Source organism: Cicer arietinum, chromosome 7 (genome assembly GCF_000331145.2).
Source record: "Cicer arietinum cultivar CDC Frontier isolate Library 1 chromosome 7, Cicar.CDCFrontier_v2.0, whole genome shotgun sequence".
Classification (NCBI taxonomy): domain Eukaryota; kingdom Viridiplantae; phylum Streptophyta; class Magnoliopsida; order Fabales; family Fabaceae; genus Cicer; species Cicer arietinum.
This window is the reverse complement of record NC_021166.2, coordinates 23,277,009-23,295,473: the sequence shown is the minus strand read 5'-3', so window position 1 is coordinate 23,295,473 and position 18,465 is coordinate 23,277,009. Positions and strand designations below refer to the sequence as shown.

The 18,465-nt window shown below is 30.4% G+C and overlaps 2 protein-coding genes across 28 annotated transcripts in view; both read left to right on the top strand.

Moving 5' to 3' along the window:
- The first annotated feature begins 1,026 nt into the window (after positions 1-1,026).
- LOC101498454 (putative pentatricopeptide repeat-containing protein At3g25970) lies at positions 1,027-13,299 on the top strand. Of its 27 annotated transcripts, none has more exons than XR_012161334.1 (7): positions 1,027-3,970; positions 4,589-4,628; positions 8,743-10,197; positions 10,467-10,519; positions 10,694-10,799; positions 11,016-11,063; positions 12,790-13,299. XR_012161334.1 is itself a non-coding variant. In XM_073363825.1 (3 exons), exon 1 carries the CDS (start codon positions 1,456-1,458, stop codon positions 3,532-3,534), a length of 2,079 nt encoding a protein of 692 aa, XP_073219926.1. In that variant the 5' UTR covers positions 1,027-1,455; the 3' UTR covers positions 3,535-3,545; positions 3,935-3,970; positions 4,589-6,178. The 27 variants fall into 27 exon arrangements, 1 of the variants encoding a protein (XP_073219926.1); XR_012161349.1 differs by lacking the exons at positions 11,016-11,063; positions 12,790-13,299 and adding an exon at positions 6,192-6,271 and having other exon boundaries at positions 1,027-3,800; positions 3,935-3,970; positions 10,110-10,197; positions 10,694-10,980; XR_012161333.1 differs by lacking the exon at positions 11,016-11,063.
- The window catches only part of LOC101498122 (putative F-box protein At3g16210), a 28,285-nt gene continuing 16,070 nt past the window's right edge, over positions 6,251-18,465 (top strand). Inside the window, exons 1-3 of the mRNA XM_004509794.4 lie at positions 6,251-7,363; positions 9,966-10,027; positions 10,124-10,174. Of these exons, the coding sequence (XP_004509851.2) occupies positions 6,251-7,363; positions 9,966-10,027; positions 10,124-10,174 (1,226 nt within the window). The remainder of the gene's footprint in view (positions 7,364-9,965; positions 10,028-10,123; positions 10,175-18,465) is intronic.

Below are 18,465 nucleotides of genomic sequence, written 5' to 3'. Positions count from 1 at the left end.
TATATTAATTATATATATATATATATATATATATATATATTACTTTTGTTATTTCAATAAAAATTGAAATAAGTTTTTTTTAAATCTTTGATCAATGCCCATTTGGAACTTGGGTTTACTAAATCTTTTTCATAATTTAAAAATTCTATTTATTTATTTTTTATATATTTTTATGGATTATACTAATTAATTATATATATAATTCCATTAAAAATTAAAAAAAAATTGAATTTTTCTTTTTATTTTAAAAATCCAAGTGGAAAGTCATCATTTGGAACTTGGGCTTTCTTAAGGAAGTCGCCATTCCAATTGACGACTTGTAGGTAAAAAAAAAAGGGCATTTTGGTGTTTAATTTTCAAATGGGGGTATTTTAGTGTTTTTTTTTTTCAAAATGAGGGTATTGAAAAAAAAAACCCTCTTTTTCAATATAAACAACAATATTTGCAAGAAACTTATCATTAATTTTATTTTTGAGTGATGTCTTGACAAAATATTTTATTTGTAGTTGCACCGTAAAAATTGAAATTGTCAAAATAATACAAATAAATATATCAATTAAGTGATAATTTTTCAACTTTTTCGTTTCTTCTAATTTTATTTTTAATAAACTTATATAGGATAATTAAATATATACTATTGGGGTAGCTAAGTATAAAACTATACTTATTCAAAAATAAATAAAAATTGTGATAATTAAAAGGATAAACCACCATTTTAGTCGTCACAAAAAAAATTAAATTTGTCATTGAATCATCAAAATAGCTACTAAAAGATACAATTTATTATCATAATCGTCCTTATAAGATATATTTTACTATCAAAATAATTCATAATCATTATAATGTCATAGATAAACTAAATTTGAAAATTCAAAAATTAATTTGATTTTTTATTAAAACCAAAATGAATGTCTTATACTTGTTGAGACTAAAATAGTAATTTGCGTAGACCAAAACCCATTGCCAAACAAAACATAAATATAATTGAAAAGGTCACACTTGTCTCTCTTTTTTAGTATGACAAAGCCTTCCTTCTTATTTTTTAAAGCAAAACACATATCTATTCCTTTCTCTCTTATCTTCAAAAATTCCTCCCCAATATCTAACTAAACAACATACTTAGATGAATAATATTGTTACACTTCACACCTATTTTTTTTCAATTACATTCAAATAGGTGAACTTATTATATAGTAAATTAAACTCAGCTACCTTATTTTTTTGTTGTAACTGGAAGAATAAAGTGTAATGTTATTCTTACGTGAATCCTCACCTTTATACGTTTATTCACAGTTTCTTTTATAGACCGACACGAATTAGCCTCAAACACGTTTTTGTTTAATCTCGGGTGTTTAAATCAAATTTTCGTTTGGCCAATAAAATCTGTTTCGTATTGTAGAAAAAAACACATTATCATCACTTTGGTTATTCATTCATATATAAGCTCACGCATGAATGCATAGGCTTCACTCCCTTATTCGAACCTCACCCATTGCATTGCCTTTCCTTAAAGCAACCCATTGTCTAGCAATAAAATCAGGTTTCATATCAGACCCCTACACATCCAACAACCTCATAACAGCCTACGTAAAATGCAACGAACTAAACCTTGCTCACCAACTGTTCGACGAAATGCCTCAACCAGATACTGTATCATGGAATGTTGTCATTTCAGGTTATGTAAACTCCGGCGACCTGGATTCCACCTGGCAACTCCTTAACGCAATGAGAATCTCCGGACATGTGTTTAACAGCCGCACGTTTGCAAGTGTCCTCAAAGGTGTTGCCCGAGCTTGCAGAATTGAGCTCGGGCAACAGTTACATTCGGTTATGATCAAGACGAGGTTCACTGAGAATGTTTTTTCAGGGAGTGCACTTGTTGATTTGTATTCCAAGTGTGGTAGAGTTGGTGATGCTTTGGTTGTGTTTCTCTACATGCCGGAATGTAATTGTGTGTCGTGGAACACGTTGATTGCTGGTTATTCGAGAGTTGGCGACGTTGACATGGTGTTTTGGTTGTTAAGATGTCAGGAGTTGGAGGGTGTTGGGATTGATGATGGCACCATGGCTCCGCTTCTGACATTGCTTGTCCGGGTTGAGTTTTATAGTTTGGTAATGCAGTTGCACTGTAAAATTATGAAACATGGGCTGGAGGCCTTTGACACTGTCTGTGGTGCCGTTATTAAGGCGTATTCTCATTGTTCTTCTTTGCTTGATGCTGAGAGAGTGTTTGATGGCTGTGTTGCGAGTCGTGATCTGGTTACATGGAATTCCATGCTCGCGGCTTATTTGCTTCACAAGAAAGAAGATACCGTGTTTGAAGTTTTCATTGACATGCAGAGTTTTGGGTTTGAGCCGGATGATTATAGTTATACTGGGGTTATTAGTAGCTGTTCTGTGAAAGAGCATAAAAGCCGTGGGGAATCTTTACACGGTTTAGTGATAAAAAGGGGGCTTGAGGTTTCTGTGCCTGTTTCTGATGCATTGATTGCCATGTATCTTGGATTCGATAATAGGTACATGGAAGATGCATTGAGAATCTTCTTTTCCATGGATGTTAAAGATTGTTGTACTTGGAACACTGTTTTGTCCGGGTACGTGCAGGTTGGTTGGAGTGAGGATGCCTTGAAGTTGTTTGTACATGTGAGATCTCTTTTTGTAGAAATTGATGACTACACTTTTTCAGCTGTCATCAGATGTTGTTCAGATTTAGCAACACTGCAGCTAGGTCAACAAGTTCATGTTTTGGCACTTAAAGTAGGCTTTGATAACAATAAATATGTTGGGAGTTCATTGATATTCATGTATTCTAAATGTGGTGTCATAGAAGATGCTAGGAAATATTTTGAAGCAACTTCCAATTATAATGCAATTGTCTGGAACTCAATCATCTTTGCGTATGCACAACACGGACAAGGAAACATTGCACTTGAATTCTTTTACTTAATGAGAGAGAGAAAGGTGAAACCTGATCATATAACCTTTGTTGCAGTTCTCACTGCATGTAGTCATAAAGGGCTATTAGAAGAAGGTCGCAAAATTATACAGATTATGGAGTCTGATTTTGGTATTCCACTTCAAATGAAGCACTATGCTTGTGCAGTTGATCTCTATGGTCGAGCTGGGCATCTAGAGGAGGCAAAAGCTTTGATTGAAACAATGCCTTTTGAACCTGATGCAATGGTGTTGACGACTTTATTAGGTGCCTGTAGAAGTTGTGGTGATATTGAATTAGCTAGTCATGTGGCAAAAACTTTGCTAGAGTTGGAGCCTGAGGATCACAGCACTTATGTTCTGCTCTCTAGCCTGTATGGGCGTCTGAAGATGTGGGATGAAAAGGCTAGTGTAATTAGGCTGATGCGAGAGAGGGGCGTGAAAAAGGTTCCTGGCTGGAGTTGGATAGAAGTGAAAAATAAAGTGCATGCGTTCAATGCTGAAGATCACTCTCACCCTCAGAGCGAGGAGATATACGTACTGCTACAACATTTAAAGGAGGGGATTAAGTTGTTTGATAGTTTTGTCGGTCAAACTTAACTACTGCATTGGTTGGATTTTCTATATGGTTATGATGATCAAAATTTCTTATGATTATAGTATATTGTTTGTTGGGTTTGGTTGGAAGATTTCGAGGATGGTGCACACCGTGGTTGTAAAATGTGGCCTGCATCAACATTTTTCGCTTGCAAAGCAAAGGTTTTTAGGTCCCTGTGACTATACCATGACACAATGTGACCAAATTTTTCTGCAACTTAGTCTCAATTGTGACGACAACCACAATTTAAAATGCCGATGTGCACCAGGTCTCTTCACAAGATGCCGAAATTAATTTCATGTGGAAGAAATTATGTTGTGCACCTTTTCCAAAGAAAAGATTATTCTTGTTATAAAATTTGCTCTTTCAACTGCATATTGAATAATTGTGATGGCCATGTAGGATTGAAGGAGTTCTTGCCAGCACGTTTGAAGTGAGGTATGTCTTGCTGTTTATAATCTCCTTTGAAATGGTGAGATGTAGTAAATGTGTTGCATCATCAAACGAGACTAATAATTTCCCATTAGAAAAAAACTATTTCTATATTCTTCTGTTCATGTCCTCGAATTTTACTTTTTTGTTTGAGATACAATTCTAGTCAATGCGAAAAATAAACACAAATTCTTTTTGCTGAAATTTTCATGCAAGCAGAATAAACACACACCTAACCATTACTATGGCATAAGTCAATTGATCTTATTTGAAGACAAGAAGAAATTTATGCCAACATTTTGGGGCTTTAGTTCACTGCTAATTGCATACCATTGTCCTGCAAACATATCATTTTCTTCAAGCTTAAAAAACTAATTATCACTAAGTTAAAAACATATTGTAGACAATTGACAATTGAAGAACTAATGTTGTCAATTATTCAATTCCCACAGCTCAAAACACATGCCATTTCAATCATGTTATGGGCTTTCAAAGAGATTGTGCAGAGGAAATTAAATTAATCATGTTATAAATTTCTAAATTGTGTAGAGGAGTCAAGTTTCTTTTGTGGGAGTTTGATGTGGTTAGTTTGTACAGTGTTTAAGATGCTTGAATTTGTTGTAGGAAGAGATTCTGGACAAAGCAAGAACTTAGAGTTAATGATGTAAGTTCCTTTTCTTTATCTGGTTTAGGACTAGAAATATGGTTCATGATTAATGCCCATTTTGTTGTAAGAAACTTGGTTATCAAATCTAGATTCAAAATGAATTATAACATATTTTTTCTGACACATGATCAAATCAAATAGTTTTAGGAAACCTAAGACACATGATCAACAAAGATATGGAATTTTTAAGTAAAAACAAGTGACATACTTAGAAAACATAGCCTGATATCTCAGTTTAATATATGAACTTCAAAATAAGTTAAGATTAAAGTTATAAAATGACAAAGTTCAGGGGCAACTTGTTATTCATTATAATTATAATTAAAATAAATCAAGATTCATGCTATGAATTTGTTCAAAATAGATACACACAATGAGTCATATCAATTTTCATGTTTTTTCTTTCAAATTGAGATACACCTCGCATGCATTGTAAGATATTGATAACCATGGTAGAAAATTCATATGGAAATTTTATGAAATACCATACTAGTTGACACTAAATTCATTTGATGCCATGCTAAACTGTGGGTACTGAATAATTACAGAAGATTATGATCATTCTAATTTAGTTATTGCAGGTTGGAATCATCTTTCAAATGTTTTTGAAATTAAATAAAAAAGTCAAACTTATTCCCCAATATCAACATATGAAATTTAAACCAATTATGTCTAATATCAACATATCAAGTTTAAATACAGAACAATTATCTACCGATATCTTTATAACAACTTAAACTCATTTGTGCTTATTTTTTTCTTGAAAGATAAATATTGATAAATTAAATTTTGAATTCATTAATTTTATATATGTATAAATTATACTTACATGAAATTATTTATTTATTAAGCTATAATTTAATTTAAAAATTATTACATTGCACGAGTTACTAAAACTAGTTTGTCTAAGAATCTCATATAAAAATTGCATCAGATCTCAATATAAATTAAATCAAAGTTGAATAAGAAATAACTAATTAGATTTAAAGTTTTTAACCAAATTAACCTAACTATTCAATGCAACCCAAAATTCTTACATATATATCGGGTTGATTCAATGTTCAATCCCACTTTTGGAGTTTTTATATTAAAAATGGTTTGTACATTTTCTGAGCTTCTTTTTCCGTTTGCTTTATATACATTGAATCGATTTCTTTCCTTTTATTATTTATATTTCTCGTAAATAATATATGCGTTCATATTGATAAAAAAGAAAATAAAAAGACAATTTTAACCCTTAAAGATGAAAGGTAATCAAAGCGGACATGGTAAAATGAAAAATTAATTAAATATAAAACAGACACTGAAAAAGATACAATGAATGAAATATATAAATGATAAATATTTTACGATTCCTTATCAATTAAGTTAAGAAATATGTCGCATTTAAAAAGTTAGATTTCAAAATTTTAAAAGATATACTAAATATAAATTATATTTATTATTTATAAAATCCTTTGAAGCTTGTACTTTGCTAACCTACAACAATCAGAGTATTCTCATCTCTCACTCTTTCATTTGCTTTGCACTATATTCATAATCCAACCTTTCATATTGAAGCCAATTTCATTACGTCTCCTTAAAGTATTTGAATCGCGTTTGTGGATCAAGAGAAATCTATGGCTTCTCTAGATAACAAGGTTAGTGATAATATACCCGACGATGTTGCTTTCTCTATTTTGTCAAAACTTTCTCTAAAGTCTCTCAAGCGATTTACCTGCGTACGCAAATCGTGGGCCCATTTATTTGAAAACCCTCATTTCATGAGTATGTTCTGCAACAATTTCATTTCTAAATATCATTCTTTTTACGACGATACATGTCTCCTCCTAAAACAAACAGTCCCTGGTCACGCCAATCATTGCTCATTATATTTGCTTTCTGGTGAGAGGTTTGAGAATAAGGTGAAATTAGATTGGCCATCTCCATTTCAAGAGGATGACACTAGTATTGGTATTTTGGGTTCTGGTATTAATGGCACTCTTTGTCTCTATCAAGACGATACAACAGTTGTGCTATGGAACCCAACTACCGAGGAATTTAAGGTCATTCCTCCCAGCCCCATTGATTCCCTACCTTATTTCACCACTTTGGTTACTCTTCATGGATTTGGTTATGACTTTGTTAGAGATGACTATAAGGTGATTCGGCGTGCAGAACTTCTTCCTCACAACGCCTTTGATGGTGATTTGTTAATTGTGCCAATGAGGGACAGGCATATATGGGAGATGTATAGCTTAAGAAGTGACTCTTGGAGAAAACTAAATGTTGATATGCCTCCTTGTGATACAAGTGATGCAGGTGTTGAGGTCTACTTGAATGGAGTGTGCCATTGGTGGGGAGAAACTTTAGATGGACCGTATTTGGTATCATTTAACTTGCACAACGAGGTGTTTCTTACAACACCCTTACCCCAAGATATGTATGATAGTTTGGATTCTGAATGGGTGGAGAGACACTTAGTGGTGTTAAATATGTCCATTGCTATAATCTCTAATCATGCAAAGAAAAATTCTTTTCATGTATCAATCTTGGGTGAACTTGGTGTGAAGGATTCTTGGACTAAATTGTTTGTTGTCGGACCTTTACCCCATGTTGAGCATCCTATTGGAGTTGGGAAAAAGGGCGATATGTTCTTCAGGAAAAAAAATGATGAACTAGTCTATTTGAATTTAAGTACTGGAATGATTGGTGAGATTGCTGTTAAAGGAGAGTCATCTCGTTGCCAGATAGTAATTTATAAGCAAAATCTTCTTCCGATTGGAGGAATAAATCATTAATCGCATTTATAGCCTAAGCTTGAAGATTTCACCAAAGGGGCTTATCAGTACAATGGTTTGGATTGCCAAGTTAATTGTTATGAAGTTATTAATATACAAAATAGGCTTGGCCATTTCTCATATTATATTAATTTATTAAGTATTTGAGAGAGAAATATTTCTCAGACAAATCCTCTATTAATATTATTTCAATGCTTTACATTCTATTTTGCATATTGTTTTGACTTCTGTTTCATTATATGAATGATATTTTATTTTTATCTTTACTCAATGGCTTACTAATATATTTTGAAATGGCGTGTCTTATGAAAGTTTTGATGATCTATTGAATCAAATATATCTGTTTGAACTTAAATACAATTCGCTTGAGATATCTTTGCTACTATGCTATCTTTTGTGCTTATTTTAATTATATATTCCAAGTGACTGAACTAGGCCTATTCAAGCGATACATCTCATCTTTTTCAATGCCATGTCATTACATTTTTTGCTACATCATGTATATTCTGATACAACACTTCTAAAATCCTTCCATTATTCTTCCACCCTTTCTATTCCACATTGTTGAAAACCAACCTACCACTCATAAGTACCTCATTGATATTCCATCATCACTTTCATTGTATATAAGTTATAAAAATGTTATGTTTAGTATAATATTTATTTTATACATTTTCAACTTCAAAACAATTTTGAATTTTTTGCATACAATGTGATACTTCCTCACTTACAGTTTTTGTCAATTGCAAGAATTTTAAAACTAGTGGCTTCAAAAAATTGGAAAGTTTTGAAATGGATCTATTGCAAATATACATTTTCCTGGTTCCATCATCACTCAAGCTCTAAGCTCTTTCTGCCATCTCATGATATAATTGGTTCTCATTCCCAACTTGAGTACCAAAAGAAAAACCAGTAATTGGCAACTGGCTGATTTGCTTATTTCTGCTCCTCGATTTTACTAAATTGAATGGTATAGTATTTTTTTCCTTGCACCCATTACAAGAAAAAGATACTAAAATCAAAGTAAGCAAGGGATAAAAATTACTCAACATTTCAATTAAAAGGCACTTTCAAGTATTGAAACTTTCCATTTGAGTTTCTGTTAATGTGTTATAATTGTGTCTTAAGCAGCAATATGTCCTTTATGATTCATCCTTATGACTACAATAATCTGACAAACATAATAGCCAGATTAAAGAGGGGTACAAATAATCTGTCTTCAAGACATGCTTCCCTTTGTTGGTGTATTCTTATCAGTTCCCTTAAGCTTTTGATATTTGTCATTGTTCCTTCTAATTGTTATTTACTTCATGTTTATAACACCTAATTAGGGTTCCACAATCCCATCTGAAGACCTAATTGCAGAAGCCAAGAATGATAAATGCAAATCAATTTCAACAAACTAGATATAGAAAGAGACAATTGATTAGGGAGTCATAAGGTGGTTTGGTGGTTTGAGGGAGTTGGAGTGACAAGGAGGTCATAGGTTCAACTCCTCCCTCTAACAAAACTAACAACTAATTATTAACAATGGCTATTTCCAAAAAAAAAAGGAGACAATTGATTAACTTGAGGAGGAATTCCACCTTCCCTGCCAATAGAGGTATATATTTTCAGATCATCTAATATTTGTTGTACATGGAAAACATTAAAATTATCAAGCAACCTTAACTTTACTGTCTTTTGAGTTATTCCCATTACCTTCTATGTTTAAGGGTCTTGGCGGCCTTTTGTGTCTGAATGTGCAAATTTGTTGTAAGTTTGACTCGTGAGTTTTTTGCAACTGTAATTATCTTCCCTTAGCTGTATGAATTCTAGACACAACAGCTTTTTTGAGTAAGATACAACTGCAGTTTCTCGTTATTTTTCAAAACATCCTTCCTATTTTTAGTCTTACTATACTTTTAAATTCATCATGGATCTCTTAAAACAAGCAGGCACTAACAGATTTTACTATGGATAAGACATGGAAGGTTTGGGAAAGCCATTTTAGTTGAACTCTAATAAGACCTTTCTAAAAAGTGCAGGGGTGTGAAACTTAAAATCTGTGGAAGGTCATTTTCATTGCATATTTTCAGATGTTTCATCCAAACTCTACTACATTGTTTTCCACAATTGTTGCTATGTTTCTCAGCATAGTTTTAATCTCTCTTTTATTTTAAAGAACAAAACATGTTTTAAATTTATTCTCGCATGTTACCTCGATTCATGTTAGCTCTGGAACTTCCTGCTTATCCTTATAGAATTGAATTTTTAATATTCTGTAATGGACAAGAGGACGAACAAAGCCAAACTTATCACAAAGCTCACTCTCCCTGTAAAATTAAAGACCAAGGGCCAAAAAACCAAATATTGCTCTTTTTTTGGTTCACTTTATGCTCACTTCACACCACTGAAATTGAAAAAAGTATTAAGTAACAATGTAACACTAATATGCATTGGAAAAATGATATGGATGATCAATTGGGAAATATACCATTGCTTGATACTACCTCTCTTTGTATGTACTCAGTATGAATGATGCTTTTATTTCTTCTTTGATTGGTGTGTGCAGTCTGCTTCTGTTGTGAATAGCTGCCATCTTATGTTAGCAAGAACATGCAATGCTGGTGCAATGTTTTGAAAATCATATTCAATTATTTGATTACATGACGATAAAAGTATTTAATCTCAATATCTCGAGTACTTTATGTCATAGATGTTGATGGACAGTGGTCTTGACAATCAAGGTTTGAAGGATTTCTTCCCAAATCACCATTTCCTGTACTGCATAATCTACAAATTCTGTAAGTTATAAATGATTTTTCTTCAAATGAATGTTAATATTTCTGTCATTGAATGGAGGTGTGAATTTTGCTCCATTTCTTGGTATTAAAATGAAAACCTACTTAGGTAGGCTTGAATCAAATAACAAGTACTGATATTTGTATAGTTTGTTTGACCTTTTTTCCTTCTATATTTTTGTCTTAAAATCACTATTATTGAAACAACTCTATATACGGATATGTATATATCCCTATTGATTTCTTATGCTTATCGTACTCGTACATCACAGAAACTTGAAGGGAAACAACATTCTTTTGTGCATAAAACCTTTGGCTCGAGGAGGTACATTACTGACATGTAATATATTTTATTTAATTTAACTCCACTGCAATATTGTATTATGTATAGCCTAGATTTTTTATCAATAAAAAATAACCTACACTACTTTAATATTGATACAACTTTTAAACTCTTGAAATTAAGGAAATAATTAGTATATGCTCCCTGCATTTGTAGATACATAAAAATTGTGAAGGAAGAAGGTTTGGAGATATCAGAACCAGCTCTTGACAAAAATTCAACAGAAATACATTAAAAGGAGTATTTAAAAGCTGAAACTGAGGTTGTCCTGATGTCCTCAAAACTTTTTTAACTTTACTCTCGTAGTAGTTCTTAATAGCTCATTTTCATTTTCGTTATTTTAACTTTTTCTTATAGTACATGAGCATAGAATTAGATATTAATCAATCATTGGTATTATTGCAGAGTTATAGTTTATGCATATATAACTACATTCATATTTATTATTGTCTTCAAATCTCTAATTGTGTCTCTAAAGGAATGCATGCACTGGTGAAGTTGAAGCAAGAAATGTTTTAATGGATGTGTAAGTCTTCAAAGATTATTTGTTAGATCATGAGTAAGATGCAGTGATTAAAAATAAAAAGAGAATTCTTATAGTTTTTAATACGACCAGCAATCATGACAGACATTAACATGTGGCGGTTAAAAAGAGGATTCTTATGTTTTTGCATACATCTGTTGAATCTGGTATACTAGTTTTTTTTTTTTTTTTCCACTTTCGGAAAAGATATAATTTATGATATATACAACACATATTGTATAAAAATTATTATAAATATATAAATGTATTTCAACTAATTATAGAAACCAGTCTATCAAAAAAGAATTTATAGAAGCTAGCTCGTGTCATGTGCGAGTTTGCATCTAGTAAATAATTCAGTCTATCAATGCTTTACATTCTATTTGCATATTGTTCTAACTTATGTTTAAATAGTATGAATGATATTTTATCATTACTTAATGGTTTACTGATCTATTTTGAAATAGCTGTTTTAGTGATCTATATATATATATATATTGGTTGAAATACAATTTGCTACTATGTTTTCCTGTGTGCTTTCTTTATTTACATATTCCAAGTAAACTAACCAGGCCTTTTCAGGCGATTTGTTTTCTTAGTCAATCATGGATTCATGGTTATGAGATTTTACGTTGTTTGTACATAGTTCTTAAACTCTTTTTAAAAATAAAATACATAATTTGAATTGATTATATGATGTATAAATGAGTCCTTTTGTCCACCACACAAATAATAATATGTAGAGAGCGATGTCACTGAGGCTCCCTTGGGAGTTTGGAGGGGAAGGAATGAGAGACCTTTTGGAAGAGGGGAGGAAAGGAAAAGAAAAAAAATTCTTTCATCTTATTTTAGATAATGTTTTAGTATAGAATGTGAAGGAGATGTGTTAGGATCCCAATAATTAAATTCCAAAAAATCTGAACACTTTTTTTATTAAGAAAAGCTTTAGAAGTAATAGAATAGAATCCCTTCTCCAAAGATTTCTTGGTCACAATAGAGTTACTACTCTATTCACTTTCCAATATTCAAAATATATCCCAAACTAACTACATAGCCCCCTATTTATATTTTATACACAATGTGTTTAACAACCTCATAACCAACCAATTAAATTTACTATTATTAACTAATTCTACTAATTTAAGTCCTAATATGATATATATGATTAATATATTTTTTTATTTTGAGATTATTATAAAGAGATGAAAATGATTTGGAGAATTTATTTAAATCCTCCAAAACCCTCCAATACATTTTTTGAGTTTTTCCAATTTAGATGAATTTTATATTATGAAGAAAATTAATTTCCCCATTCAAGTTGGGGTACTATCGTTCATTCATTTTTCCTTTCCTCCTTTTTCTCAAAGTCCTTCTCTCCTTTCCTAAATTTCCAAATGGACCCTAATAGTATTTTTGTATTGAGAGTATTGGAGAATTTTGGAGAGCTACATTTATATTTATATTTTGATAAATATTTGATATATTAAAAAATTGAAAGAATAGCATGATAGATGCTCCTTTAACTTTCCAATCCCACTTAGTTTATTTCTGGAAACATTTTATAGTTTCCTTATTTTAGAAAAGAAAAACAAGTTTTCTTCTGCAGTTTCCCTCCAAAATCCTCCTCCAACCACACCCTAAAAAATGCATTAGTATACACAGTGTGTTTAGCAATTTTGAGCTACTATTAATTATAACATCGATTCATGCTGTATTTGTTCTAGAATAGGGATGAAAGGTTGGCCAAGGCACAGGTATTTGTTGGGCACATAAGGGTCAAATTGTGGCAAAGGAACATGGCTTCAATTCAAGTATAAGAGATGCCATGGAGACAAATTCCAGTTACTTTGGATATAGGGCATTATTGTTATAATTATAATATTCTGTAATTGGAAACTAAGTTGAACCTGACCCATTTGACTGTACTGTATAAATACCTAAGAAGGGAAGCTATGATACTAAAATCTTGAAAACATAGAACAAGAAACATGTGCAAGTATGTGCATTCCTTTCCCACCACAAGGAACAGCTAAAAATCAATGCAATGCAAGGCTACTCTAACAACATCAAACACTATCAACCCGCTGCTTCACAACCACTTCCTAACACCTTGCTTAGTTTCTCACCAAACACGTACACCACTCACACACACATTGTTCAGTGAAAATATCTTGAGATGAAAATGGATAATATACATAATATTACACTTTTATGAAAATGGTATCTTTTATGGATTTTAGATTATATACAGTTACTTTGTGCAACTGTTGTTGATTTCAGTCCCGATCTTGAATCAATAGTTGGGACTGTTTAGCAATAATTTAGTGAAGGTGTAATGTGGACCGAATGATTTTAAATCGACGTTTGAGATAAAAAACTTGTAACTTTGAGATTTTTTTACAACAGATTATCCGGGTTTAATTTTTATGGCATTCACTCGTTTGGTCTTTGTGACTTATGCATAATAAAGCTATTTATGTTTTGACAAAAGAAAAAATTGATGTAATATTTAACAACTAAGTTTGCTTTAGGTTTTGGTGTTCAACAAAACTAGGTTGTTATGGTTTTCTTTTTGTTGAAATAACAATTCCTGCCATGGGTAGTACAAAAACGAGTTAAGTTTATATAAATAAAATGATGTAAAATTAACTCTAATGATTTGTTCTAATGGTAAAAAAAAATACATATTAGATTCGATAAATTGCAGGTTTGATTTTCACTACTGCCGTTGAAAGAAGTAAATCATTAGAGGCGAACAAACACGAGGATGGATGGACAACTTTTTTAATATTCTATCAATTGAGTCTGCACTAAACAATTTCATTATGACTTCAGAGTCTAATATAGCCCCACAACTCGTAGTCAAGTACCATCCAATGAAGAGTATAACTAATAATTAGTTTTTTTTTCCCTTCCAAGAGTTTAACTAATTAATTGAACGATATAATTTAGATGATATATATGTTAGTTTTTTCTTTATGATGACTTCATACTCAAACTGTTGAGTATTTATCAACATTATTCATGAATGAGTAAAGAATATGATAATAACTTATAATTTGGTGCGTCATGAATAGTCATTATCAATAGCCTTAGCAACCACATGGACTGTATCATGGATCTATTGTAAAATGAAACCAATTGATTCAAAATATATAGGGCCCTCGATCAAAATCATCATCCAAATACCTATAGAGATAAATGCAGCTAGCTAGCTAGCAAATGAAAAGAGCTAATAAATAAATAAATAAATAAATAAATATAGGGATAACCAACTAGTATGAAATACATTTTTTCCTCTTTTCTACTATTATGATATGTGGTGAAATTACACAAGCATTTTCAGCTCCCATAGAAGTTATAATAATTTGATTGGCACGAGGGAGACAAGGCCTAGAATTCCGCAAACACTTGAAAGCTCTGTTAAGAAAAATGACTCAACAATGCACCAAATGGACCACACACACACACCATTCCGTTGAACACGCTGCCAAATCCAGCCACAATTCATCTCCTCTTAAAAAAAGCTTCACCGTTTAAGACATTCACTCCACTCATAACCTTATTGTACCACCAATCTTTCTTTGTATAACAAGTACGTAGTAATTGATATCTTTAATTTATTTATGGAATGGACATGTCTATTACTATATTGTATCTCGAATAAAATTGTTTCATGTAGGAGGGTTGGCTCATTAAAAAAGTTTATTAAAACAGTTAATCAAAAATTGAAGATATAATATTAAAACCACTTCAATATATACTGTTAAAAAAAATAACAAAAAAAAATTCATCACTAGTTTATTTACTCGTTTCCATTTTATATTTTTTTTAATTAATTTATATCAGTAATTTAATTTTTTCTAGTAGTATACTTCAACTATAAAAAAATATTCAATAAGAATTTTATAACTTTTTTATTTATTATATTTGAATATATCTTAAATTTACTTAGTTATATTTATAAATTGTTAACTTTGCAATATGTTTAACTTGAACGAATCTTAATAGCGTGTCTGCATTAGACTACTTCCAATTGAATAAAATCACATAATTAAGATTCGTTCAAGTTAAACATATTGCAAAATTAACAATTTATAAATAAAAAATTAATTATGACATATTGCAAAATTAACAAGTTAAAATCACATAAATGAAAAATTAATTATGACATATTGCAAAACTCTTTCACAAACTCAAAATGTACCCCATCTGGACCTGGACTTTTGTAGCTGTCACAATTCCACACCGCCTATTTGACTTCCACTTCGCTAAATCCGCCTAATAGTCTTTTAGCTTAAATTAGCGAGAGAGAATTAAAATGCATGTTATCCAAACCCATGTGGATGGATCTGGTGGATTTACAATGACCTTCAAAATGATTAAACATTGTACTTCTCACTAGCTCCACCCCTTAGACACGTCATCCCCAACCTCAATACTAAGAATTGAATTACGATGCCTTCTATTGGATACCATATCATGAAAAAAAATGTGTTTGCATCTCCTTTTCTCAACCATTGCGCTCCCGATCGTTGCCATTGAAAACTACAATTCAACTGAGACCAAGAACAAATATTAGCTGACAATTGTCTACGCTCTTCAATCTCCATGTTTGATAGAACACATAATTCTGCTTTAATATCTAACTTATTGCAATGATGCATGGGTAGCCTTCCTTTTTTTTTTTTAACCAGTTGGTATCTTTTTATACTTAATTACTTAATAATATAAATTGTAAAAATTTGTACTCTCTACCGCAACTAAAGAGAGAACTTTATCTACAATCAAAATTATTAAGTATAGTTCAAATAAAATGAACAATGAATTTTGCAAATAATTAATTGTTTAAATTAAAAAAGATATTGCTAGTATATTTAATACATATCTATTATAGATAAATTTAATTATTTGAAGCATCATTGACTCTAAACTTTTCTAAATAGCTATTGTAATTAAGTTTTTAATTCCTTTATACCACTTTAATTGATATTGATTTAAATATACTTTTAATTCAGACAAGAATATAAAGAACTATTATGAATTTCTTCGTTTAATAAGTATATTTAATACATTAATTTTAAATTTTATTTTTTTATGTTTAGCTTCTCGTCAAATTTATCATAATTTTGTCAATGTAATGACACATGAATTCAGATTATAATATATCTTACGTTGTATTCAAATTCAATAGTCGTTGAAAGATTAAATGTAAATATCTTTTTTTTTCTATAAAATAAAAATATTTTATGAATATTTTCTAGATTTCTTTTTAATTCTAGTGAACTTTTAAGACCCCACTAACCTAAAATTTTCTGGATAAAAAATATGATGTGTTTGAAATTTGAATATCCAATTTATAAAATAATAATAATAATAATAATAATAATAATAATAATAATAATAATAAATAAAACAGAAAAAGGACTAGAAATGAATGGGGTATGGTAGTTACACGCAGTTGGATTTGCAGCATTTATGCAGGTGCAGGTAATTTATGAATAACAAGACTAACTATGCATAGACAAAGCAAAGACTGTGAAATTATTAATGGTTTGTGCATGCAAGTCTTGTGTAAGTGGATAGATCAATGAGTCTAAGAATTTACTCCTATATATGCATTGTGCGACAAGCCACGTGAGTTTTCCATGTTGTTTGCAACTGTAGTTTACCCTAGTTATTGTACTCAACCAAATATATATGACACTAGTGTACGTAGCTACCATCATCTCTCGTACCACCAAAATAGCTCCATATGTTTCCATGGTTTGTCATCTTTGTCTTACCGCATCATTATCATTTTGTTTTTCGCCCAAAAAATATCTCACAATAATTTTTAATCTTTAATTTTATATTCATATTGTCCTTTTTTTTTTTTAATTCTCTCTTTAGTAAATTTTTTTTATCATGTATAAGACTTAGCATGTTAATTAGAAACCACCAAATATATGTGATAAAAAAAATAATGCATGAACAAACGTCACGGTCAAACGTCCTTGGTGAAAGCCTTAAACTTTTTGTAGACTTGAAATAGGGGACCAACCGCTTTATATAGCTAGCTTGCTAGCTAGGTGGGAGGTGGCTCATGGCTAACCAATAAGCTTCGTAGAAAAACTTATCTTTAGTATACAGTGTCCAAGGTTGTTTCTGATTAATATTGCTCATGCATCATTCAATTACTCTTTCGGTACTTTAATTTATTTTTTCGTTTTATTTTGTTTTTTTTAATTATTTTTTTTATTTTGGTTTTTTAGTTATATTTTTGTTAATTTTTTATAAAAAAATGTTAAGTTTTATCATCTCACTCATTTTCAAATTCATAAATTCAAAATTGAATTATTTCCTTCACTTAAAAATCTCAAATAACTCATACTTTCAACCTCATAACCATTCAAATTCACAACTTACAAATTTAAATTCATAATCTTTTAAACTCATAAAAATGAAATCCCTAAATCCATTTCTTATACATTCAAATTCTCTTCACTTTTAGTTATCTTTTTATTTTTTTATTTTTTTTATTTTGAATTTGAATTCACTTTCTATTTTTTGATAATACGATTGTCGTAAACTCTTTTGCCCAAATTTTATTATTTTTTAATCTAATTTTAACAATTTTAATCAAAATTGTCTCATATTTTATTTGATTCATCTGGTATTGAACTCTTTTTTCATCTTTTTCTCTTTGCCTAAAGATTACGGTTTTTATGTATAAATTGAGAGAAATTTGTTTCTTAAAAAAGGTGATTTTTAAGATAAAGATTTTTTTTTGAAAGGTTAAGATTAAGAAAATTACATATTGATATTTTTAACTAATTGATGAAAATACAACTTTACATGCTTAAAGAAAATATCTTTTTGGAAAAAAAAAATTAAATTTGAGAATTTTTCATTTTTCTGAATTTGAAAGGTTATGAAATTGAACTTATAAGTTATAGATTTTAAATGTTATGAGTTTGAAAGTCATAGATTTGATGAATTTTATGGGTTTTTAGATTGAAGAAAATCATAAACTTTTGAATTTAGAGGTTTGAAGATGAGTAAAACAAAGGAGATGACAAAATTTAACGTCTTTTGATAAAAAATAATGGAAACTACCAACTTGACTAATAGAAGTATAGTTAAATGACCAAAACAGAACAAAAAATAATAAATGACTAAAGTGAAATAAAAAAATAAATTAAGAGACTAAAAACTTTAACCTTTAATTAATATTAATTCTATTGCAACGACGGATCCATGTTATAAGGAGTGGGGATTGAAGATGTATGCTAAGAATAGTCTTCGTTTTGTGTTTTCTTAACTAAGATCATTCTTGAGTTAAATCCTTAAGTTTTTTCAAAAAAATTAAATAGAAACATTTACGATTCAAACTCTCTTTCCTTGTAAATCGACATTACTACTT

Coding starts and splice junctions, on each gene's coding strand:
- LOC101498454 (XM_073363825.1), top strand. CDS start 1,456: ATGCATAGGCTTCACTCCCTTATTCGAACCTCACCCATTGCATTGCCT.